Genomic DNA, 25,198 nt, shown 5'->3' with positions numbered 1-25,198 from the left:
CATCTCTCATTTTCTGATGGGGAAAAAAATCCCCAAGCTTTTAAAAACCCAGATTCTGAAGAAAGTGTTAAAAACTTTGCTTTCCCCACATATTTTAAATGAGCTACCTTTGCTGTTTATAGGTTGTCTGTTACAATGCTGTCCCCTCTGCTGTCCTGTCTTTCAAAGATACGAGTCACTGGCAACTCTTGCTGTCTTCTTTAGGAGACAGAGCTGCTCAGCACCTGAGAAAATTAGATCTTGACTCAAGTCAATTTAATGTCAGAGAGGAGTGTTCACTGCTAGCCTTGACGGCCCCAAACACCTATTTATCCATCTCATGGGTACGTTACACCAAGCAGCAATGCATGCAGATGGAATTCGACATGGCCTATAGACAGAGGGATAAGAATTCACCCAGCCTGTCCTGCTCAATCTGAGACTACAAAGGTTTCAACGATGAAGCCCATTTTGTACCATGAGCACTTCTGCAGCAGTCATTAACCACTTCACTAAAGATGCTGGAGAAAGACAACAGACTTTTAGTACATACACATATTTCAGAGCTGCTCCCTGTTCAAACTAGCAGGCTGAGAGTCAAAAGAAGGAGGGACATTCCCATAGTGTCTAAGTTAAAATTTATTTAACACGGAAACATTTACAAATCCACCATGCAATCCACCATGCACTCAATCTGCATCTAGCAAGGCTCAAGTATGACTTTGTGCTGCTTTACCCACAAAACTCTTCTGGCTGCAGAGGTCTGAGAGGTTTACAAGTATTAACTAGGCTTAGCTTTACTGAAGCCATACGAAGAATGAACAGAGGACACTGACAACAGAAGAAATGTTGTTTTTTCATTCCAGTTCTCTAAACCAGGAGACCATGCCTTCTCTCTTAACAATTTCATACACAAAATGTTATTTCATCCTACCAGTCAGCTAAGTGATTTGATTCCACTCTTCTACTCACAAAGGGAAAAATATTTCTGAAGAGCAAATAAGCATGTGCCTTTTTGACTGTCTGATGTAGTTATGAGAACAGACTTCATAAATTATTCCCAGCAGATTTAAAGTCAGAAGGAATGCTCTCCACCTATCTGACAGGTTAAATGGGGCAGCGTCAGAGATGTTTCAGACAGCTGATTTCTAGTGAGCTTTTGCAATAATCTTTATCACTGTCCTTCCTAGCTCCTCAATAGTGTGCCCATAGGAATAGGTCCTTTCAAGAACCTAGAGCTCTCCAAGGGGGACATATCCATTGCAAGCAAGTTAAACTTACTGAATCCATTAACATCTTGGCAGCTGGAAGAAAAAGCTTCTTCATTGTGAACAGCACTGAGTTTGGTAGAGGTCTTGTCGGAAGTAGCCACGGGACCCATCTCTCTCTGTGTGCTGGTCTGAGTCTCCTTCTGCTTCTTGGCTAGCTTCCTTTAGGGTATTTTGAAGAGGGGAGAAATCAAGGTCAGTTTTCCCTCATTAAAAACAAAGCAATGAGAAAATATTTTGAAAACCATGATTATCCCACTTGGTCAGACATGCAGGGCATGTGGCAAGCCGCACGAGAGGAAACCCCACAACCTTTCAATATAACTGTTGTGGAGCACCATAAATACCAGGATACCAGTCTTTGAGCTTAGGTGTCCCTCCCAGTAACTTCTCCTGCACAAACCTACATCACCCCAGCAGTAGGAGTGCTACGTCATCCTTGAAGAGCCAGGGTAAAGCCCACGGAGTGGGTGCCAGCCGCTCTGGGAAGAGCAGAGGGCACAGGAGGAAGGCAGCAATCAGAACCGCTCACTGTGAGGTAAATGGGACATCTGCATCCATCCCACAGGGGTTTTCTTTGGAGTGCTCCAGTGGAGAGTGAGACCTGAGGCTGTGCGACCTGAGAGCTGGAGCAGCTTTGCCCTGTCCCCAAGCACAGCGATGAGGACAGCAGCCTCCACTGAATTTTCACACACAAACTGCACAGCCAGAGAAGGGTGGGGCCAATTAAACATCAAAGTTATTTTAGCCATGTCCAAATATGCCTCTGTTCTGGGAAAATGGGTCTTTTTCTTATTTTGAGGAGGCGTCTAAGACATTGGCAAAAACAGATATGCTGCCTGCTCTGCACACGCTAACAAAGGCAAGAACGTGACAGGCTCCTCTTTTGCAAACATGGGGAATAATAAGAAAATGGAGAGAAGCAGGAAAAGTGAGCTGCTAAGCTTCCATTGACATTTGACTGCCCTGTGCTTCATTCATATCAGAGAGCAAAACTGTTTAAAAATGAATGTGTGACATTCTACAATCCACACCTTGAAAAAATATCACAGAAATCCCTAGCACCGGCAAAGAACTTTGCTTACATGACTTCCATAGGTAAGAAAATAAAACAAAATAAAAGGGAGAAAAACAGATTACTGTATGAAAGAGGTTTAGTTTTCTTTTTCCCTCCAGCTCAAAGAAAAAAAAATAATCCTACCAACTAAATCTCTTTGCAAAGAGGTTTTTCTTCCCTCGAATGACATGCTTATGGTAAGTACTATCCATCTTTTCAAAGTCATTAGATTCTTAAAAAGATATTCCTTGCAACACATTCCAGTAGCATTTATTTATTCACAGAACATGTCAGAGTGGCATTTACAAGCAAGTTCAAGCAACCCAGCTGAGCCCCAGCCCTTCCAGAGATGGGTAGCTTAGGCCAGTGACACTCGTTTGCAAGGAAGGGTTCAAACAGAACTAAGACCTTTGCCTAGATCAGTGGGAAATGACTATTTTGAAGCAAGCTGATAATCCAGGCCAGGAGAGCGCAAATGTATGGAGAAACATCCAATGTTTGCTGCAAACTTTTAGAACAAAGGCATCTGCTTCATCTGCTCAACCAGTTGAGCTTTGGCCTTTTACAGTCAGTGGTTTCAATTCACACCCGTAGCTATCCAGATTGGGTACAGGATTACAGAGCACGTATTTAGAGCTCACAAAATCTCCGTGGCGTATCCACTTCTGCAGATGAAGATGCAAACAGGGGAACCATCCTTGAGCGATGAAGCAAAAAGCTGGCATTTAATGATGTTAAAAGCTTTGCTTCCAGTGTTCAGCAATGTTAGCACAGTCAGAGTTATTACCTATGAGCGGCAGATTTGGGAGCCCCCTTTTTTGGTGCTGTGGTACCTGAGTTAACAGCAATGGTCTTGAAGTGTAGTAACCCTGCTAGGTCATTATTTTAATCCTTTAGATTTTCTAATCAGACATGCCTATATGAATTCTTTGTCAAGAAGAATTAAATTTTCTGGGGAGGGGGTAGGGTAGGGGGGAGAACCTAATCCAAAATGCAGAGGTCCTTAATAACAAGCACTCTGGACTGCTGGGGTGAGCCATTACATACGACCACCACTGATGGTTAAAAATGGTGAGTCAGAAAGGGTGACTTCCTTATTAAATGCAGATTAAATCATTTGTGGCAATAATTATCTCTAAGTCCCACTGCCTGGTATCTTTTCAGAGCTGCCAACAAGCTACAAAGAGCTGGAATTGCCAAACTGGTTTTCTCTTTCAGTGAATGAGCAATAACATTTCTGCATGTTCTAGGCAGGAAAAAATAACCCCAAACCCAAGCCCGTTAGTCCCCAAAGGCCTGCTTAGAAAAGCCCTATGCAAAGCAGTTCTACCTGGTCCTGTAGAAGACAGAGAGGCCCCTAAAACATTGGCTTGAATGCCTAAAAAGAAAAGGTGACATGAGTTTAAAGTTCTCAATCGAACTCGCACGCACAAACCGGGCTGCTCGCGGGTGGACCAGCTAACGCTCACGCGTGTCCGGAGAAGAAGCCACACAGAAAATCGTTCTGCGACCGAAAACACGACCGTTTCCTTTCAGCAGCGTGTTATCGGTTCCCACCTTTCTCCCTCTCTATTCCAAGGATGTAAAAATTCTCCATCTAAATTTAGAGGGAAAAGGAAGACAGATCTCTTTTGAGGATTTCAGAGCTAAGCTTGCCAGACACATCAAGGGGCTCTGGGTTTCTAAGTGTGCCTTTTCCGCCTCCGTTACGTGTCTGGATAGAGTGGCAGCACAGGACTAAGCCTATTTGGTCCTTGCCATCATTATAATTCATAGAAAGGATTATAAAATCAAATGACTAGCACTTTCTAGAATGTTAGGGATGTGACTTAAACCCACAGCTAGGTAGAGGTTTATTTCCCAGCATGTCAAAATGCCTTTGGAATTGGAAAAGCATTTATCTAGAAATGTGGTTTCCAAAAATAGGGCACTTGAAGAGATCTCTGTGAATCACTGACAGGCTGCATCAGTGACACGGTCACTCCTCGCTGACCGGCCTCCCCTAAACACAACCACTGCAACACCCCGATGAAACTGCTATCAGTGCATTAGTGTCAATCACAGCCGGCTGCTGGCTGCCGCCAGCGCGAACCCACCCCAGTCTGACACCAGGCACTGAGAAGACGCTTTCCGTCTCATGCATTATGCAGCTGCAAAGGGGAAGAAATAAAGGACGGGCAGGTATTTGGAAAAAGAGTCTGATACAATCAACACAGGGTGAAGAGATTGAAATGTCAAAATGTAAGGTGATATTCATGGCTGGTTTACATTTAAGTGTAAGGAAAATGTGCCAAGGAGAAAACAGGAGTCCACAGATGGGGTTTACCGAGTTGGCCTTTTCGGTTCAAGAGGGTTTGTAAACGAAGAGATGATGCTTACAGGCACTATGCACACACAGGAGGGATGAGACAGAAAGATGCTCAAAGCAGAATAAAAAATGAGACCAGCTGTGTAATCAGGCAGTTGAAGCTGACCCAACTAAAGCCAGGATAAAAGCTATCGGCAGTAACCTCAACTAAGCGTGAATTTGGGGAAAAGCAAAACAAAAAATAATATGGAGGCTTGATTCAGCTATTTTTGAAACTTCTCTTCCTATCAGAGAACAGATATGAAACGCTGAAGCACTAGATTAAAATTGTGGGAGTTCCTAACAGTTAAGGAATGCAAACTTAGTATCGAGCACAAAACATTTACTGCTGCGGGCACTGATCAGAAAGCACAAGCAGCATTTTCAGTCAGAAGTATCTGTGGGATCAGACTCCTGTTTTGCAGAGGTTGGGGTAAACTTCAGGGATTATTTTTTAAAAGCAGCTTCAAACTCCTCTCTAACTTTCTACATCAATTTTACATGCATGAATGTTAAATCTGTAACTGCCACTCCGAAAGAGCTCTTATACATGTACGTTGACAGATTTAATTTTAGATGTTTCACAAGGATGGATTATATATGCTATAATGTAGATTTGTATGCACCGGTAATTTAGACATTAGGTATAGATCACGTAAGTTAAACATGAAATTTCCTCCCACAGACAAGAATTGCATATTGCCCCCATTTTCAACAAGCAATTTAAGAAAGCTACAAAATACAATTCCTTTTAAACATATCTGTGCAGCTGCCTGCTAGGAGTGTGCATGTTATTTATGATGAAATCTGCACAAACTTCAGGCGGGCAGCAATCAAGCCCTTTGGGAGCGCTGGTTAAATAGCAGGTCTATCGAAAAGGATCTGTCCCCTAAACCTATAGTAGATCACAAACTCAATTTAAGGGACAGTTGCATGCTGGTGTAAAAATAAGGGAGGAATTATAAGTGGCACTGTGGTCTCAAGACACGGGTCACTCTGACTGAGGCCTCTACTGTAGCACTGTGCCAAAGGGACATGCACAAAGGCAGAACAAGCAAGGAAAATCCAGAGAACATGACATACAAGCAAAAGTCAAAGGAAATACAGAGCTTTAATCTAGAGAAAAAAAAAAAATCAAATAGGGCTGATTGGTCTTCAAACATATGAAAAGACACCTCAGGGAAGCTGCTCTCCCTGTCTGCAGGGAGAAAAGTAACTGGGCCAGGCTATAAAGAAGGACAGTTCCTTTTAAACTTTGGGGAAACTACATGCATAGAGACTGTGCATCCCCCAAGCTGGCCAGGCAGGTAAATCTAAATGTGGTCTGGGTCATTAGAGGTCTTTAAATCACAGAGCAGGAGCTACAAGCAGCACAGGCTCTTGTAAGCTTGGCAGTTGGGTATCTCCTGCCCATGCCCCAGCTGTCCCGCTTAATACCCCCTGTGGCACATCCCCGTGTGTAATCTCAGCAGAGCTAAGGAATACCCTCTGGCCCTCTCACAGAAGCAGCTTACTCCTCCTTTCAGCTATTACAAGGGCAAATCCTCCACAAGCAAGCGCAGACAGCTTTACTTCTCCTTTCTGCCTGCCATGGGGAAGCCCAAGTCAGTGCAGGTTATTGCAGGAGCACAGGGAATTCACCACAGGCAAAGCAAGGAGCAAGGACCAGCCGCAGGGCTTTTACTGACAGAGCAAACATTGCTTGACACAGGGAAGTGATGTAACACTGGCACAAGTCAGAAAATGCTCTGAATATTTTGTACTGTGTGTATACAACCACAGCATCTCGAAAAGCGTAGGGCTGCGCTCTCTAAGCTTTACTGGATCCAATCAATCGCTCTTTGTGGAGGACATGTACTGACAACCATATAAACTTCAGACAAGACAGGTGCCTGTAAGAGCCTTACATTACAAGCATCTACCAGTAGAGTCAGCCAGCAAACACTGCCCTCTGCAAAGCTGGGCCTTGCAGTCACCACACAGACATGTTCTATATAAAATCTCACTTATTTTCTTTAAATCACACTTTTTCTTTAGAAAAAGAGTACTTTTTTAAATTTTAATTTGCTTTTTCCTCAGGCTGGCATAACCACTGGTTCACTATTCTGTTTTTCCAGCTTCCTTTGAGAAAAACCAGTTTCTTCTTCAAATTTTGATTTAGCAAGCTGACCTGTGCAGGCAGACCCCACCATCCGTGGAACTACACGGAGACTTTGATGTGTGTGTGGTTATACAGAGGTAGCCCTATCAATAAAACAATGTTATATGTCTTTTCAAATGTCCTGCAGATGGTGCAAATTAATTTAGCACTAACTCTGTTATTTTGGAAAATGCAATTATAAATTAAGCTTAATATCTCTGACAGAACCTATCCTATGAAAAGAAACTCTTGGCTGAAATCACCACAGTTAGAATTGGTATGAAATTACGATGGGAGTGTAAAGAGGCTTCCTAAGCTGCAGTCGTGTCCTCTGCACTCCGGCCAGTTCAGGGGAAAAGGAAAATAGCACACTGCCCATCAAACACCCTCTCCTTAACAGTAACATTAGGCTGAGTTCTTATAATGCATAAATGAACCTAAGGACTTCCAAAAATACTTCTCTGGTCTGGTATGACTCTTGATTAAATTTTAGTCTGCAAACATTACCCAGCCCAGGAGAAAGAAACAAAAACAAAACAAAGCAAAAAAAAGCCCCAACCCACATAAAGGAAACATTGCCATTCCTTTTCCTGGTCAGGAGATGATAAAGCCTTGACGTGGGTTGCTGCAGTTGGAAATACTGCAGCAGAAGAGGCGTCTGTCATTAAATGCAAAATCTCCTTCAAACCAGACGAATTGCTGTCTGTGTTTTACAGCTCCAGCTAGAAAAAACCCCTAAAAACTCTGAGATGTGCATGGGTTGCTATCTTACATCCCACGTCGTATCTTACAATGCATTAAATTGCAGCGCAGTGTGACTGAGCTAGCAATTTGTATCGCTGTAAATACAGAGTAACTCCTCCAAAAAGATCCAGGTCACTGTGGTGACAGTGATGCAATGAGTGCATCGGGACAGGAACTCCTAATTCCTCATCCATCTCCTGCCCTCACCAAACCAACTTCTGTCCAAGGGATTCCCATCATAAGCAACTCACTTTAGTAATGGGTAAATTGAAGTAAAGGATGTCAATCCTGCATGATGATTTAGCAAGTTAGGAACAGAGGCCTGCTGGGTTTGTATTTCCACTTCAATGGTGGTCGGGCACTGGCACAGGCTTCCCAGGGAAGCGGTCACAGCACTGAGCTTGGCTGAGGTCAGGAAGTGTCTGGATGATGCCCTCAGTGCCCTGCTCTGACTTGACTGGGCCTGTGTGGAGCCAGGAGTTGGACTCGATGGTCCTTACAGGTCCCAATTCAGGAAATTCCATGATTCTATGAAAGATCTTTATGGCCTTCTCTTTAAGCCACAATAATATCTCATCCTACATGCAGTAGGAAGTTTTTAAGGAAGTGTTGCCATACAAATATCCCATCACTATTTACTCAGAACTATGTACACACAAATTAGCTAAATGAGTTGCTTCTATAAATGAATACTTCTGGACTGGTTTCACTGAAGCTGCAGGCACTGGACCATTGTACAGAATGGCAATGTGCAGTCCTGGACAGCAGCACAGCATGAGAGAGGCTGAAGGTTGAGCTCTAGAGATTACAAGAAGTCTCTTCAAAAACCAGTTACTTGTGCTGTAAGTTGCCATGTAATAGACTCATCATTTAGAACTGTTTAGAAGAGTCAGTGTGGGAGATTTTGGTTTGGTCCCTACCAAGAAGAAATGATGGTAGAGAGGATGACAAAGTAGTGAGAGGAATTATCTGAAAGCAGATGAGAATTACTCTAAGCAGGGCAACCTTGAAGTCCAGAAACTGAGGCAAACATAGCATTGTAGACTGTTGTGGTCATTTTTAAAGGTCTGCTGCAGATCTACTTGAGAACCCACTTTTCAATACTGGTAACTTGATCACCTTTGCTTCAGGACTAAAACATTCATGCAAGGTCCTAGCACAGAAACCAATTATATTTTTTAATAAAATACACACATGCACATATTGCTGCTCTGATTTTCACAACATTTCAAATAAGCTTATAATCAAACCTCTCTGCTTTTATGACACTGTAGCAATGTCTATCAGCTTTGGCTAAGAATTACAGAGTCCTCAGCAATTCAAGACTTTCATCTGTAATCATAACCAAACATCTAATTTCATGTGAAACTTGGAACATGAAACTCAGGAAAGCTTCACTGTAAATTCCTTCACAGATTCTCCTGCTTTATTCCCTCTTTACTAGAACATCCCTTGTACCCTGACTATTGTGCAGGGGGAAAAAGCCAAACCAAAAAAAACTAAACAGGGTTTGGTTTTGCCAGATCAGGGACCAGGTCAAATGTCAATCTGAAACCAAGTGCTGACATGCACAGCCTGATGATGGACTATGAGTATCTATGAGTAATCTCTACCACAGCGATGCTCCGGTTCGGAGAGCTCGTGCTCAGTGAGGTACCTGGGACACCACACGCACAGAGCCAAGCATGAGCTCTCTGCAAGAAAACATCAGGTGCAGTACTGGGGAGATAGAGTTATGTGATTTCTGCATCCTGAGCTCAAATCTCCACTGAGTGCTCCAGAGGGCTGCTACGCACCCGTAAGCTTGCCTGATGATACCCTCAGCTTTGCTCTACTGTGATACACTGTACAATGCACATCTGCCTTATTACATCACATTAAAGCACCCACTTCTGCTCCTGCTGAAGCTCACGGCAATCTCAGGCTTGGGTGAGCTCCAGAGGTTTGTCACTTTTCCTGAGTCACTCTCCTGTTCCCTGAGAAAAAAAAAAAAAATCTAACATATTGATCCATAGAAGCCATTACAAGACAGCAACGAGACCACTTAATGACACCCTGGCTTTCTTTGCAGCAGACTAATCCTCAGCTGACTGCTTAAAGCAATGTTGTTGTGCATTTGTAAAAAGGGTCAACACAGGGCTCTTCTCAAATGCCCAAACCTCACAATAAAATAAAGCAGGGAACATTCTGACCAGAGACAATATTAAAATGGAAATCTGGGGACTGAATTTGTCAGGCAGCGATGCTGCCTGGTTGTAAGGAAAGCAAAACGGTACAACAGTGCAGAGGGCACTTTGCTGAAGTTCGTGAGAAATATGCAAAGAGGAAAGGTTGTAGCAAGAAATGCAACTAGAAATGCCCAGTTAGGTAATGCAGTTACCTAACTGGGCAAAGTCAAGGCTCACCATGGCGTCTTGATGTTCCTCACACGCTTAGTGAGTGAGGTAGGTTCCTCTTCCTAGTCTTTTCTGATGGGACATTGAGAAGCAAAATCACTCCAAGAGGTGGTACATAGGGGTCCTCAGACTTAACTCCTTTGCCCTGTTCTTTGGATGGAAATCAACTTATGTGGAAAAACTGTCAACTTCTGCTAAGGGCAGAAAATAAATGCCCTCATTTTGCTGACTTGCTGAACACCTTCCAGTTGTGCCCACAGGACAAAGGCACGAGATTGAGACGAAGAAGGAACAGGCAAAGGAGGAGGCTGCTGGGGGTAGTGGACTAGAAGGGGCAAGCAAAGCAGACATGGCCCTTCTGGCACCTCTCTTGATGTGAAAGCCCTGGGAAATCCAGCAGGTTACTGCTTTGGGGGGAAAGGTTCAGGTCAGCCATACAGCTGCTGCTTCTGAGAGAGGTTAAAGGGAGATCCATTTCTTTCTGCACTAACAGTTGCCTTCCTCATCCCTCCCAACTCTGTGGTGGCAGCAACAGTATCCAATTCAACTCTCCAGGACACTTTCCTCAGATCATTGACCCAGTCTTCTCCTCCTCCTGATCCTCAGACAACTATTATCATGGCAGAAACAGCTTGGCCCTGATTACTTTCCAGCCCCTCAATCTTTAGACAGCAGATGGCTCTGGAAGCACTGATGTATGAAGCATTTTCATGCACCTTAACAACTGCCTTAGTTATGCAGCATTGTCATTAACCGGTGACAGGTGATTTAGATTTGAATCTCTGAACCACTCCATCATCCAGTGGTCTAAACTGACACTGGGAACCTGGCAGCTTCAGGAACAGGGACGTTTGCTGTGGTAACGTCAAGTCCTAGTTGAGAGAAACCTTAAGGTTGTTTAAAAAGCTTATAGCCACAGTTGAGAAATTCCCAACAACAACTTTCAGGTATGAATTTCCCTGCAGTCTGGCTACATGCAATTAAAAAGGTGCAGTTGGGACACTCTGTATGTCTACTAGCACACGAAGAGTTATAAACCATCACTGACATATCTGTGGACATTGATGTGTTTGCAGGCACAGTTAGAGGTGCAATGGCAAAACAGGGAAAACACAACAGTGTGAAAGTGAGAAAATAAACCACGAGCCACTGGGAAGATGAGGATAAATGGAATGGTAAAAAAACCCAAGCTTTAAAATAAAAGAATACAACACAACAAGGCACAAAATTACCACGGGGTGAGCACGGTCAAGAAACACCATCCCCAGCCAAGTACTTACAGGTAGTAGGAGTAGGAATATGCATTTCTTCTGAATATCGACGGCCAGTCAGGTGAACAAAATATCCAAAAGGAGATACAAAAATAAAAAAGAAAAACACACAATTAGATTTATATGAACACTGGGATTTTTTTCAACAAAGTATTTGTGCTCCCTCTTGTACTGAGCTACTCAACTCCTATGCTTTTTTTCCAGGAGCTGTTAGTCCATGAGGAGTGGATACTGAACTGGAGATAAGAAACACAGGCTGTGGGGTTCCATTTCTGCTTCTGTCACTGTAAATAAACCCCCTCATCTCTTCCTTCCTTAACTTGGCCATGTCAACAACACAGGTAAATGAGACCTACCTTTGGCTATAAAGGAAAGAAATATCTGAGAGCTACTAATATAAATAAAACTAAATAGGAAAGTGGCAGTGTAAGAACAGCACAATTCTGGAATATTTGGACAATGAGCAAATTGAGTAATGATAAATCAAGCTTCATCAAACTCTAAAATGCAAATAGTTCATTAACAATTCGAGCATCACTACATATTTATAGATGATCACTGGGGGGATGTGTTAGCTTTCTGCGTCACTGTGATTAAGCATTTTCTATCACAGTTTTTCAACAATACACTTCAGAACGCTTTGCTGTTTCGAGCAGCGCCGCAAACCAAGTCTTGGCAATCAGTTATAACTTAAGAGGTGATGTTTTGCCTTTTATAATTGGAAAGAGGCTTCTCTGAAGAAGGCTGTTTCACACCAGATCTGGCACATGTTATTACAGCCTAACAGCAAGGCACAGGGGAGCCTCGAGAGCAGCAGTTGTGGTCAGGACAGGGAAAACCAACAAAACACATACTCCAACTTATTACACAGCTTTAAAATCCCACCCTCGAAGGCACCACAAATACTAGGAAGCAGGTACAAGTACAGACACGGGGTTTGAGCGTTCACTGTTATGGTTGCTCTGAACACATGGAAACCAGATGCAGCACAGATACTCTCTGTGCAAGTGCCCTCTTTGCTATGCACACAGCGGACAAAGGGCAGTGATTCACAGATGCTCAAGAGGATTCCTCTGAAAGGACATGCTTTGCCTGTGGTGGCCCTGGCTATAAGCCTGACATTCTGGCCAGATTCCTCATCTACACCAAACTATTTGCATAATAATGATTCCAAGGTACACCTGAAAATATTTAACATTATCATCTCCTGAAACCCAGGATTTCAATGAAGCAGTTAAGGTGTGATGATTGTGAATGAGCTTCAATGTGAAATTCCAAGTTCCTCTGAACCTCTAAACAAAGGAAGAAAGTCACCAGGACACAGAAGATTAGAGCACACATGATACCCCAAATTACTCTGTTAAACCAACCCCTCTGACCTGGCAGTGTCAAGGTTCACTCAGCACTATCAACTCTAATTATTCTGCTGAAAAATCTTGCTGTGCTTTCTGCTTTTTTCAAGCCTCAGCCAGCAGATGTATGTGATCACACGAGACTCTTAGTTCTCATTAAAAAGCTGCATGTCCCTCAAGGCTGCAGAGGAAAGCTCAGAAAGATTTATTCCATAAGGACAGAAAACAAAAGAAGACAAACATGAGGAGGATAGCATTTCGGAATCGGACAGGCCACTTTACCTCAAATTCTCCCAAAATATGCAACCTAAAAATAAGGACTTCCTAAGGAATATTTCAGAACTTGCTGTAAACATTGCTCGGTTACGGATCACTAAAACCATGACCTGATCATAGACTGCATCACACAACCTGAAAACCCTGCCTGCCATCCACTGTAAATGCCGACCCAGGTCACTGAATGTGCAAATATGCCTTTGTTAACTCTCTCCTATAGCTTGAGTGTGTCCTGACTAAGAGGCTTTTGGGTTTTAATTAATTAGTTTAAGGTAACAACCTAAATCCTAATCCAGAAGAAGGAGCTGAATTTTCATAGAAGGAACTAATCTTACACCCCACATTGCCCCAAATCTCCTCTTTTGCTACCAACAGCAGTTTAAAGAACTTATTTACAGCACACCCATGACAGGCTGTCTGATCCTATTTATTCAGTCTTCTACTTAAAGGGGTCAGTAGAGGCTTTGTCCGCTCAAACGCAGAAGCCTGAAAAGTGTCACATTCCTCACTCCAGGGAAATGCAAGCCACGATTACACCAGAGTTAAAACTGTCTGGGTGAAATCAGAACTGACCAAAACCTAATCCTCTTGGGGGGCAAAGTCAAAGGGTATTTTCTCCAGAAAAGAAGTTTGAAAATGCCTTGTTTTTTCTTGTTTCACCTTGTTTTTCCTAACAGGCCCTGTATGCTCTATTACACACAAATATTTAATTAATATTAAGGACAAAACAATCAACCTCCTCAGAGAATTAGCAATGTTTTGATACAATAAAAATTAGGTGTTTCAAGGTACATAGCTATTAGCGAAGTGGTCACTTATCACCAACTATAAATTAACAAGCTATGTTATAGCCTGTTATAACAGATATCTGCTATAACAGATGTCGCAGTAATTTGTGCATCCCTATACAAATGATGATATGGGGACTGAAGACATGTAACTCATGTAGCTACTGGTTTCCCAAAACCAAGAAAACAAATGTTGATAATGGTTTTGGTTTTAGATGCTGCAATACACTCAGATTAAAACCAGAAATTTATATATGCATACATACACATAATTTTTACAGCCATATATGCACAGAGAAACTTTACCAAAGTTTAGGTGACCCTAGGGTTCGACTCAAACTTTTAGATAACAGAAGTAAAGACAAACTTAAGTTTTTCTCTCCATAAATATCCTGGCTGGTTTAATTTAGCTTCAGGCATCTGACTAAACCCTATAAAAGATCAGCAGAGAAATCTGCGAGTCACTAGAGTTTTTGCAATATGGCCTGTTGAAATACAAGCAACTGGGCAACACTTGCTCATGCCTTGCAAGTGAATAATTTAAAAGTGTGCTGATTTGGTGCATCTCTAAGAAACAAAGAGCACCTTCGGATGATCTGCCTAATCCTAATCTCAAACCACTAACTGCCTCTTAGTGTTTCCATCTCTTCTAAATTCTCTCCTTCCTTTGCTCTTTGCACTGTTTAACAAAATGTTTCATTCAGGAAATCCACTCCTGTGCCTATTTACCAAGGAACTATGATGCCCTGGACCATGAACAAACATCATTGTGAGATTTTTCAGCTCTGTTTGAAGAAAATGCCTCAAGTTTGTCTAATTAAATTAGTTTTCTGTTTGTTGCCTTGCAAGACTACCCTGTGTTGTACTCCGAGGCATTAGCCTTAGTGAACTCAAAAGGGGAACTCTCTTTAAAGTAAGGTTAATGCAAAAATCGAATGCAAGAGCTTAAGCTCCTCACGTTTCTGTGTGTAAAACAGAAAGAGAACTTTGTTGTTAAACTGTTCTCTCAGAGCAGTGTGAGCTTTCAGCTGTGCTCCCCCAGAAGTTCAAATCAATCTGTGGTCCAAAAAGCCTTTCCTTTTGTAAAAGCTGGTCCCAATCCGCATTAGTCTACAAATGAAATGAGCCTGGCAGGCTTAAGTTCATCTTCAGGGAACTCTTGTCCATATGCAGCTCCAAGCCTCAGTTGGACGTGGCCAGTGGTGCCTGTTCAAGGGAGACCCAGAACTGATGCAATCAGCAGGTCTGTCAGCGATGCTGGGGATGTGCTACACAGACCTAGAGAGAGCAAGCCTCCAAAACCTCCTTTATAGCTTCTAAATGGGAAAAGGTTTTAAAGTCGATGAGCCAGTTTATTTCTTATAATAGTGTATATTCCAGTGGGTAACCTTGCAAATGACAGCAAGTGGGCAAAGAGATACAGACTGCAGTGATTTTTGCCTGTTGACACAGGGGAGAGAACACCATGGAGGAAAACGTAATTTTCCAGCTCCAGGAAGAAAAAGGGGAGAATTTATACTTCTAATACTCCCACTCACCTATTTTTCTAATTTTAATTTTGAAGAAAGATGTGCAGGATAACAGAGCCTATGGCAAAGCCAGAGATAGCAAAGTCCTGTCCGTTGGCCATCACACCCAAATTCACTAATCATTGCTGCTTTTGGGACTTGGCTAGATCCAGAGGTGAACACATGCATCATGTTAGGGCCAGCTCAGGTCAGCACTGGCTTGGGAATTTTTATCTCAAGCAAATGGACCCTCACTCCATCCTCTAGAACTTGCTCTTCGCTGGGAGGAATTTTGATTCTGCAATTGTGTTTCTCTGTCTGTAATACATCAACTTATATTGCAGCAGTCACAAGAGTCAAAACATCCTAAGAACAGATCTTGACACATCCCCCCATCATTCACTTCTCCGAGTTAAAATGCATCAGAAAAAAATAATGCTAAAATCCAGTGATTTTATATACCTGCTAACTAAACCATGTAACAGTCTCTAACTTTTATGTTGTGCATAAAATATGCAGCCCATTAAAAAAAGACAAAAAACCTCAATAAATCTGAATCCGAAGCAAATTTTTACAGTTTTTTGTAACGATTCCTACACAGTGATAACCTGGCCTTTTGCTGCTTTTCCCCTTTCCATTGGAGAACATAAGATTAAGCAAAGACATTGAGGCACTGATATATACCAAGACATCTCCATATCAACACAGTCATTGGAATGAGATTGACACTTGCCCATAACTACCTCTGAGAAATTTCCTGACGGTTTTCAAACCCATACAAAAGCCAGATTGGCAGCAATCAGAGTGTTTAACAACAAGAGTCCCACAATTTCATTGCAAAAGATGTTTGGCAATATGAATTTGATTGGAAATATGAAAATTTGACAAGATGCACATGTATTATGAGTATTACCACCTCCTTGGTATTTTAAGTATATTGTCTTGGAAGAGCATCCTTGCCTCTGACTTAGCTCTTGGCAGGCCACACCACAGAAAAACCATCCTCAAATAAGGAATTCCTGGTCACCATGAAAAAATCACTGTTTGTTTTCTGCCCAGCAACATACATGATTTATAATAATAATAATACTTTATGGGACAGAAATTCTATCAGCTTTTAATAGCTTCTGAAACACACCAGGATGTTCAGATGCGGCATTACTCTTGACAGTTTTCCTTACAAGTTTTACCTTTCAAGTCAAAACCCTTTTCTTAAAGAGCTTTTTGGAAGGTAACAGGAATGGAAACTCTTTCTGAAAAGTTTCTGTACAGAAACTCTTTCCCCTTTCTTTTCTGAAACTCTTTCTCTGTTTTTCTTTGGGAGTATCTTATTTTTTTCTGCTTTCAGATCTAAAAGCTCCCAGGAGACTGGAGTCAGCAACATCTATACTGCTTGGGTTTAATACTGAACAAAAATGTCTCTAGATGTAGCTACAAAGTGCATTTGTCCACAAAAATCTGAAAATTTTGACCACAACAAAAATCAGATTAAAATCCTACAACACCCACACCTTCGGTTAATTCAAGAGGACTTCACAGTACATGTGTGATCAGTTTTGCAGAATGAGATCATTTGAAAAGGGTACTCTGAAGACATCTAGTCCAACCTCCTGTTTAAACCAGTTTCTTTTGAATCAAGCCCCTCAGGGCCTTGTCCAAGTCAAGTTTTTAATTTCATCAAGGATGGAGATTCTTGACCTCCAAATCATCTCAGTAGCCCTCCTCTGGACTTGCTCTAATAGATCAGCACCTTTCTCCTACTGAGGGTCCCAAAACTGGACACAGTAAACCCCAGAGCAACGTCACCAATGACAGACAGAGGGGAATAATCACTTTGCTCAATCTGCTGGCTACACTCTTGCTAAGACCAGGAGTTTCTTTGCTGCAAAGGAACATTGATGACTTGTATTCAACTTGTCCACCAGGAACTCCAGGTCCCTTTCTGCAAACCTGTCCGTTTTGTTGCAGGGGCTTACCCCATCCCTCATGAGATGACATTTGTGAGGTTGCCATAGCCCCTTTTCTCCAGCCTCTCAAAGTCCTTCTGAATAACAACCCTGCAACTCCATCATCCGCAGCACGCAGTTACTCCATTTGCACATGTGCTCTGAATTAAGAGAGCGGAGATCGTATTTCGATTCAACTGCTGCTCTTATTTTCAGGAACTCTGTGACTGTTTGTCAGAGAGATAAGAGATCTCAAAGGAACAGAGCTTTGCTTTGAAAAGCTGCACTCCCTGCAACAGACCAAGCAAAATCATCAAGGCTCTCACATGTAATACTACCTGTACCCTAGACAAGGGGCTGCTCCTGCTTCATTTACAATCAAATTACTGTTGATAAAGCAGGGTTCACTTCAGAAATATGACTGGTAAAAATACGTACAAAACACAGACTCACAGAATCGTAGGGGTTGGAAGGGACCTCCAGAGATCATCAAGTCCAACCCCCTGCCAAAGCAGGGTCCCTAGGACAGGTCACACAGGTCGGTGTCCAGACAGGTCTTGAATATCTCCAGAGAAGGAGACTCCACACCCCCTGGGCAGCCTGTCCCAGGGCTCCCTCACCCTTACTGTGAAAAAGTTCTTCCACATATTCGTGTGGAACTTTCTGTGCTCCAACTTGAAGCCATCGGCCCTTGTCCTGTCCCCACAGACACTGAAAAGGGGCTGGCCGTTTCCCTTTGTCTCCCACACTTCAGATATTTATAAGCATTAATATGATCCCCTCTTAGTCTTCTTTTCTTAAGGCTGAACAGCCCCAGTTCACTCAGCCTTTCCTCACAGGGGAGATGCTCCTGTCCCTTAATCACCTTTGTAGCCCTTTTCTCAAGAAAACCTCTTGCCTAAGTGGTTTTCTCAATCAGTATAGCACACTATAAACATGGAGCTCTTTCAGTAGTAGCAAATACAATGGTCTGCTTCAAAGTGTAAGTGTAAATGACCCGAAGAAAACGACACAAACATGAACTGTATGAACAAATTCCATATTATGATTTTTCCAAGTTTCATTCCCCTATAAACTAAGGTTAACTCTTGGAAAGACTCTAACCCTCAGTAAGATGTAACATTCCAGCTGAATGCATCACTTGCCAAGAAACTGTTGCTTGAAAATATGTCTCATCAAGACCCACTTGGGAAGAGACCCTTGGTCACCTTCTAAGACATAATTTTTCTTGACTATTCTGGAAAAATTCTTGTCTTCTGTTGGACCACTGTTGTGCTGCCTGCAGAGGCTCCCATGTTCACCTCCACTGCCTCACATAGCTTTGTATTTCTTCATGCTTTTTTCATGAGCTACCCCTTCTCATTAATTCTCAATTAATTATCATTAACTCTTTGCAGTAACAACCATTCTTTTCTTGTTTATATGGTACCTGCAGTCTGGGACTACAACTGCTCAGCAGTAGCGTTATATAAATAGGTAGTAACTGCTGCCCCTGTAACACAAAAGGAATGATTCATCCCTACCAAATTTATCCTTTTCAAGTAACAACAGTCTAAGCAGAAGGCCCAAGATGGAAGCAAAGCAGAAACTTACCTTCTCTTGATGGTGAGCATTGCTCCCAAGAGGATAATAACAAACATCAGCAGACCAGCTATAACTCCAGCCATTTTCACTGTGCTGTCAACTTGCTTTTCTGGTTCCACTGCGTTGGAATTCTGGGTGGAAGCTCCTTGAAAGATGGAGGGAGAGGAAGGAGGAGATAAAAAGAGAATTTGTAGGGAAATCATGCAATGATCCGTTTTAAATACTCATTTCAAAGCTTAACAACATATTTGCAATCAAAATACCATAGATAATTGTCCATCTAACCAAATCTGACTTTAATAAGGGCAAAGGACTGATAATTCAGAGCAGTAATAGGGTGTAAAATCCCAGTGCGATGCAACTGACACTAATATTTTACCATATTATACTGTAATGGGGAATTTACTCTTCTGAGAATTAACAGCAGTTATTTTCACCTCAAATAGTTTAAGTGAAGGTGCAATCCTTACTCATCAAAATAATGAATGTAAAAGTTTGCAGTAATATATCCCATAATACTACTTGCAGAAACTTTTTCTTTTCTTCTAAAACCAGGGCACAATTGTATTTCTCTCCACACCGGAGGCCTGGCCTTTGCAAACAGATGGTTACAATTAGGCAAGTTACAAGCAGTAATCCAACACACAGAGCACCCCCCACAACATCTGAAGTATTCCATGCATGAATTTTTCTTGGCCCAGACAAGACATCATTTCTAGTTGATTTTTTTATGTGTGTGTTTAAGAGTAAAGCCTAAATAGGAAAAATAACTAGGAACTCTATTTGCAAAGAATTTCTTCCATTATTTCCTTGTGATGATCTGACTTCAAGGGTTCTTTTGCCCCTGCAAATACTGAGGACCTTGCAGAATGCTCTCCTCTACCCTGCTGCTGGGACTACTACAATGCTTCTGATACACCTTAGTTCACTGACCTCACGACATGCTGCACAGATTTTTTTTCCAGGTATCACCTAAACCACTGGGCTTGATTTAGAAAGCCCCAGAAGATCGGTGTTGTGGCTACTCTAAAGACTAAATAATACTTTACTGTATTCCTGATATACTTAACTACCACTAAAAATAGCACCATTGCATTTAATGAAGCTAAATTAATTCATGTTACATGGCATCACAATCTTATATCCTGGGTTTCACCTTCGGTGTTAGAATCAGCCAAGTCCTCCTCTACAGCTTAAACACAGTAGGAAAAGGGAATCAAAGGTGAAAACAGAGTGCTGTCATCAGAAGTATGTAAAGTTTTGTTCTTTTAACAGCTCTGCATTGCTGACCTTCAGGAAAAGCAGAATCACTTCTATTCATGAAGTCAGTTGCTTGGGGAGATAACATTCAATCAAGTCCATATGTTGGCAAGACAGCAGAGCCTCACCAGGTTATTCTTTTGCCCATTTGCTACACATTAAACTGCAGATGTTTGCAAAGGTCTGTGTCTGCAAGAATAACTCCCAAAGGGTACCACGATCAAATCACAGGACTGAATATAGGGCTTTCAATTTATCCTGACAGGACCTTAGCTGATGGACTTCCAGGGATGAGGATCTGATCCTGAATGAAGTGTGATATTTTCCTCTCATCATGTCCTGAAGAGCACATACAGAACAGTGACACAATGAACGCGGAACCAGAACACTCACCGCGTGCGGTGATAAAAGCACGATTTCACTTTTCCTGCAGCTAAGATGTTAATCTAGTTTGCCACAGCAAAACACAATATTTACCAAGCAAAAATGCTGGCTGTTGGAAACACACATGTAATTTTCAGCTTTTTGTCCCTGACAACTCTACTGCTCTGCTGCATCCACCAATTTTCCCATTCAGTTAAGAGTTCACTGGTTACTTCTGTGTACATGCCTGAAATGCATAAATGGGACTCCTGAGCATGAAAATAAAATAACATATCAGTTGCCTATTACCATCTTAATCTGACAACATCTCTTACAATTTCAGACCCAATCTGCCCAAGAGGTGAGCTACATGCCATCATACAGGCAACGCTGACACTATCACACAACAAAGTAAATGATAAAGGTACAATCTTTCCCCCCCCCAAAATGGTTAAAACTCTGTATTCATTTGAAGTGAAACTCAGGAGTACTCCAAATTACCCTTCACTTGAGTTGCAGTTACTCCCATGATCCTAAATAATAGGTGTTGGAGAATGATTTTCTATTTTCTAAACAACACAATCACAGCCCCTCCATTTTTGTACCATCTGAATAGCTTCATGAATTGTGAGCCATGTTAAAAAATAAGAATGTGCTGTCAACTCCATACTCTACTCCACTAGACCGGCTTGATTTTGCCAGGCTTGTTACCACAGGCAACGAGTGGTCAGTGTAGTTTTATTTGGTATTTCTTCTCCCAATGTAGACTACCACAGTTCTAGAAAGAGTATAAAGGCTTATTATCCATCCTGGCACCTACACACTGTGGTGACTGATTCACTTGAATCTTCTATGTAACTCCTTCTATCCATCTTGGCAAAGGCCAACAATTCCTTTAGGCTACTAGTCCAACCATTTGTAAGTTGTCTCAGCTAATAGCGCCTGGGAATTGATAGCATGACAGTGTCAGTAAATCCCTGGGTCTTGGATTCTTAGAGCTTTGCAATGAAACATTACCACAGAAGTCCCTTGTTTTTCTGGTGTAGAAACCTTGTAGATGCCGAAACCTACTAAGGTTGGTTGTACTCCCACCCACACCACCACCAGCTGTAGGTAAGGAGGACATTTCTGTTCTGGTAGAAGGTCCGCGAGCCGTTACTCTACTTGCAGAAGGTGAATTCTGCTGCTCACGAGAGTAATGCTTCTTTAGAACTGGTTTTGTTTCTCTGAAGTTCTATAAACACTGGAGCCCATAAAAACTGCTCAGATGGCCATTTCATACAGATATCTTTAAATACACTTGGAAAGCTCTGCACTACTGTACTTGAGGGGCCAGCCTTTTCCTTCTGAAAAATGTTTCTATACCGCTGACATTAAAAGGCAAAGAAAATAAACTAGAACCATATTTTCTGGTGGTTACTTCCACCCCTGGTCCTGCGACAAATTGCACCTTATAACTCAAGCTGGATACTAGAAAAACAGGTTATAGAACAGGTCGCCACTTATTACGGTGCCTATTTCAGTGGCACCGAGCCCCACTGAGGCCAGGACCCCATTACAGCCCCCTAACATGAAGTAGGACAATTTTCTGCCTTAAGCTTACTTTCTTAATAAGGAAGGCAAGTGATAGAAGACAGTGCCAGAGAAGCAAAGACCACAGATCCCTTGAGTCCCTATCTATGATTAGCTACTAGACCAGGCTACTACTCTCACAGATACACATTTATGGACTGTACAAAATGCACTTTCCTGGAAGCTTGTCCAGAGGTACGAACCTGACTTTCACAGGCATCAGCATTTGCTCCATTTTACACCCACGGCTATTTGAAGATTTTAGTCCTTTCTCACCAACCTCATTGACTTCGTTTTCATAACCCCTTTCAAAGTTCTCAGACAGAGATCCAGCATCTTGCAGTGGGCCAGAATACATTACAAGCAGCACGTCCATTGGAAATCGTGTTCTGGCTGATGCCACTGAGACGCAAAGAGAAGAGATGGGCACCTTGCCAGAGGTGTCCACCTCATCAGTCCACAAGAAGTCATGTTTATGGATCACCAAGCACTGATGGATCTGATTCCGGTTAAAGTCTAATCCAGCTATCTTGATGTGGATTCTCAGGTACCTAGACCCCAGATCAGTTCAGTAATGTGCAACTACTGGAAGCATGGTTGCAAATTGTGCTAGTTCCTTGCAGCTTTCAACCTTCTAAATTCCTCCTTGCTTCAGATCATGGTTAAAGCAAGCCCTGCAATCGCCAATAAATTAAGGACAAAAAGTTTCAAATCCAAAATTAATTTTAGTATAGAGAGCTGCCATTTGTATTTTGGAGTGAAACCATTGAAATCATTTCTTCAGATCAAAGTGTTTCTGTCCACAAGGCAGAAATCATGTGTTTAGCTACTTAGAACTGGAAAATGTTTTGCAAGTGATTCCAACAGCCTAAACTCAAGTTTCTGCCAGTACCAAGTAAAGGGGAGACTAATCTCAAAATGCTAAGTGAAAAATCATCCACTTAGCATCAAGCATTTGCATGCTGCACTACACTCCTAGAGCAATACCCATATGTACTTTAAATCCTCTTAATGCTCACACAAGGTAAGTAATAAATTATTTACTTTAAATATCTGAAAAGATTAAGAATATGTCTTTGGCATCACAGACATCTAACAGCAGACCTGAAGACTGACACTTCTGGACTGTTATCTCCATCAGACCACACAATCTCTTATAGATGGGGATGGGGGTACAGGGAAAGACAGAGGGAGGAACAGCAATGGCAGTCAAGTGAAAGATCTTCACCCAGCAGTTTATGCACAGATATATTATTTGAAAACAATAAGCCACCAGATATAAAGTGACCTCCTCCATAGAGGTGGCACACTGAAGAACATCCAGGAAAGAATGGTTGACTGCCTGTAGCTAAGCAGGACTGATGCTGTAAGTTTCGACTATAAAACCTGTTTCACAAAATGGAGTTTAAAACATTCTTTATTTAAAGCACCAATCACGATATTGCATTAAGAAATGTAACTGACAGGAAGAATTCAAAATAGCCATAGGCAGGAGGGAAAGATGAGTATTTATGTCAGATTTCCAACTGGTGAGGCATAAAGAAAGAGGTACCACGACCGCTGATTGGCTGTGTCACTATACTGGAGAGCAGCATCTGATGTCACAACAGGAGGAGAGGAGAAAGCAGACGGTGGTGATCAAGGCAGCTGGGTCAAATACCCAGGAGTAAAAAAAAAAAAAAGCCCAAACAGTGCACGTGTAAATGAGGAAGGGACAAAATGAGAGCAGCAAACAAATGACGGGGGTTCAGCCATGGCCAGAGGGCAGGAACGGTCCAGAAATGGAACAAGTCAGTCTGGCAAAGACTAGGCTTGGTTTCAGATATGTAACACCTAGAAATGCAGCTTCTTCAGATAGAAAGTTACTCTTGAAACAAAAGCTAATCAGAAAAATTACTTCAAAGCATTATTTAACCCAGAAAAATTAATGAAAAATAATAGGCTCAAAGTCATTACGAGTTAAAATGAGCTGCTCAATCAGAATAATTTCTTTGTAGCACATAATGGCCAGGCAGCATGCTGAATGTAAAATTCCTAATAGACCTAGAGGCTTATTTTCAAAAGATGGTTATTCTCAAATCACTTGTAAACATGATTTCCTTTTCTTTTTCTTTTCTATGGTGCTTTCTATGCCAGTGGCCTACAAATGATTACAGTATCTCTACAGGTAGAAATGTTTTCCCTTATGTTTTCAGATCCTGATTATGTATATCTATAGCTCCGAAACACAGTCTCTGAGACCCAACCTCAAGGGCCAGCAGCTACCTGCACAACTGATATTATCAAGATAAAGGGTAGGAGGGCACTGCTTTCCATCTGCATTGAGAACACCTGGAAGCCAGCACTACCCAGCAACAGCCCTCTGCATGCATGGGTTGTGGAAGGCAGACTAGCTTGCAACCTTCAGCAGCGTATTTCACAGCTCTGGGACTAAAATAAAGCTATGCCCGATGCCAATGCTTCCATGTATTGTAAGCCAAGGAAGTGAAACAGCTCATCAAATCTGAAAGACAAGATTCCACTTTGGCTATTCCTTTACTGCAACTCATTAAAAAAAGGAACACCACCACCAGTATCGCTGCACATCGCATCACTACACTGATTTTCCGCCACTGGTTATTGGAGACTGCAAGCAGCGCGGGCTTAAGACTACAATGAGACATTCTCATTTCTTTAAAAAAGCTCAAAGGGAATGGGGAGAGTGATGAGAGCCAAAAGCTTTCAACCATATTCTAAGCATAGAGCGCAGCAAAACAAAGCAGACCTGGAGAGAAAGACAGACCAGAATTTCTATGAGGGATTATCATGCACAGGTTGAATCAGTCAGAGGATGAGGGTAAACACACAGTGAGGAAGCAAGATTAGCATTACTAAACTGAAGGGGAATTAAAAAATAGCAGTAAGAGAGTAATTGATTCTGGAGATCCCAGGTAAATCCACCACAAAGGCTTTTCTTTTCCCCTCATGTTTTGCTTCCTCTCTCTTCAGAAGAGAAGCACTTAATTTGTGCTAAAGGCTGATATATGGTCCTCAAGAATGAGAAAGTTTATTAGCATTTACTTGAAAGAGCTCAGATAAAGAGCAGCTGTTGTGATGCCTACAAGTGACATGATGGTTCAGAGGGTCATAGCATGTTTCCATTTCAACCATCCATTTTTGTGGAGCTATTTACAAACAAGCTTGAAATTATAAAACTGGAAAACAAGTAAAGTCCCCAATATTCTGAGTTCAGTTTTGTAGATGCAAATTAACTTTTGTACAGTCTTAAAAGAGACACAGGGAGATTAAACTTTCGACTGATACAGGCAAAATCTTCACAGTGCATGACAATGCTCTGGATGTGTAAT

General features: G+C 42.0%; 1 protein-coding gene across 1 annotated transcript in view; it reads right to left on the bottom strand.

Annotated features, from left to right (window-relative positions):
* Positions 1 to 25,198, bottom strand: part of PTPRT (protein tyrosine phosphatase receptor type T) — a gene marked incomplete at both ends in the record, with an annotated part of 469,343 nt that overhangs the window by 52,920 nt on the left and 391,225 nt on the right. The window contains 4 exons of the mRNA XM_084271566.1: positions 1,261 to 1,409; positions 3,635 to 3,682; positions 11,212 to 11,241; positions 18,666 to 18,801. Coding sequence (XP_084127692.1) covers positions 1,261 to 1,409; positions 3,635 to 3,682; positions 11,212 to 11,241; positions 18,666 to 18,801 — 363 coding nt within the window. The remainder of the gene's footprint in view (positions 1 to 1,260; positions 1,410 to 3,634; positions 3,683 to 11,211; positions 11,242 to 18,665; positions 18,802 to 25,198) is intronic.

Source organism: Gallinula chloropus (genome assembly GCF_964237585.1).
Source record: "Gallinula chloropus genome assembly, chromosome: 16".
NCBI classification, from domain to species: Eukaryota; Metazoa; Chordata; class Aves; order Gruiformes; family Rallidae; genus Gallinula; species Gallinula chloropus.
Note: the sequence above shows the minus strand (reverse complement) of the source record. Positions and strands in the feature narration are given on the sequence as shown.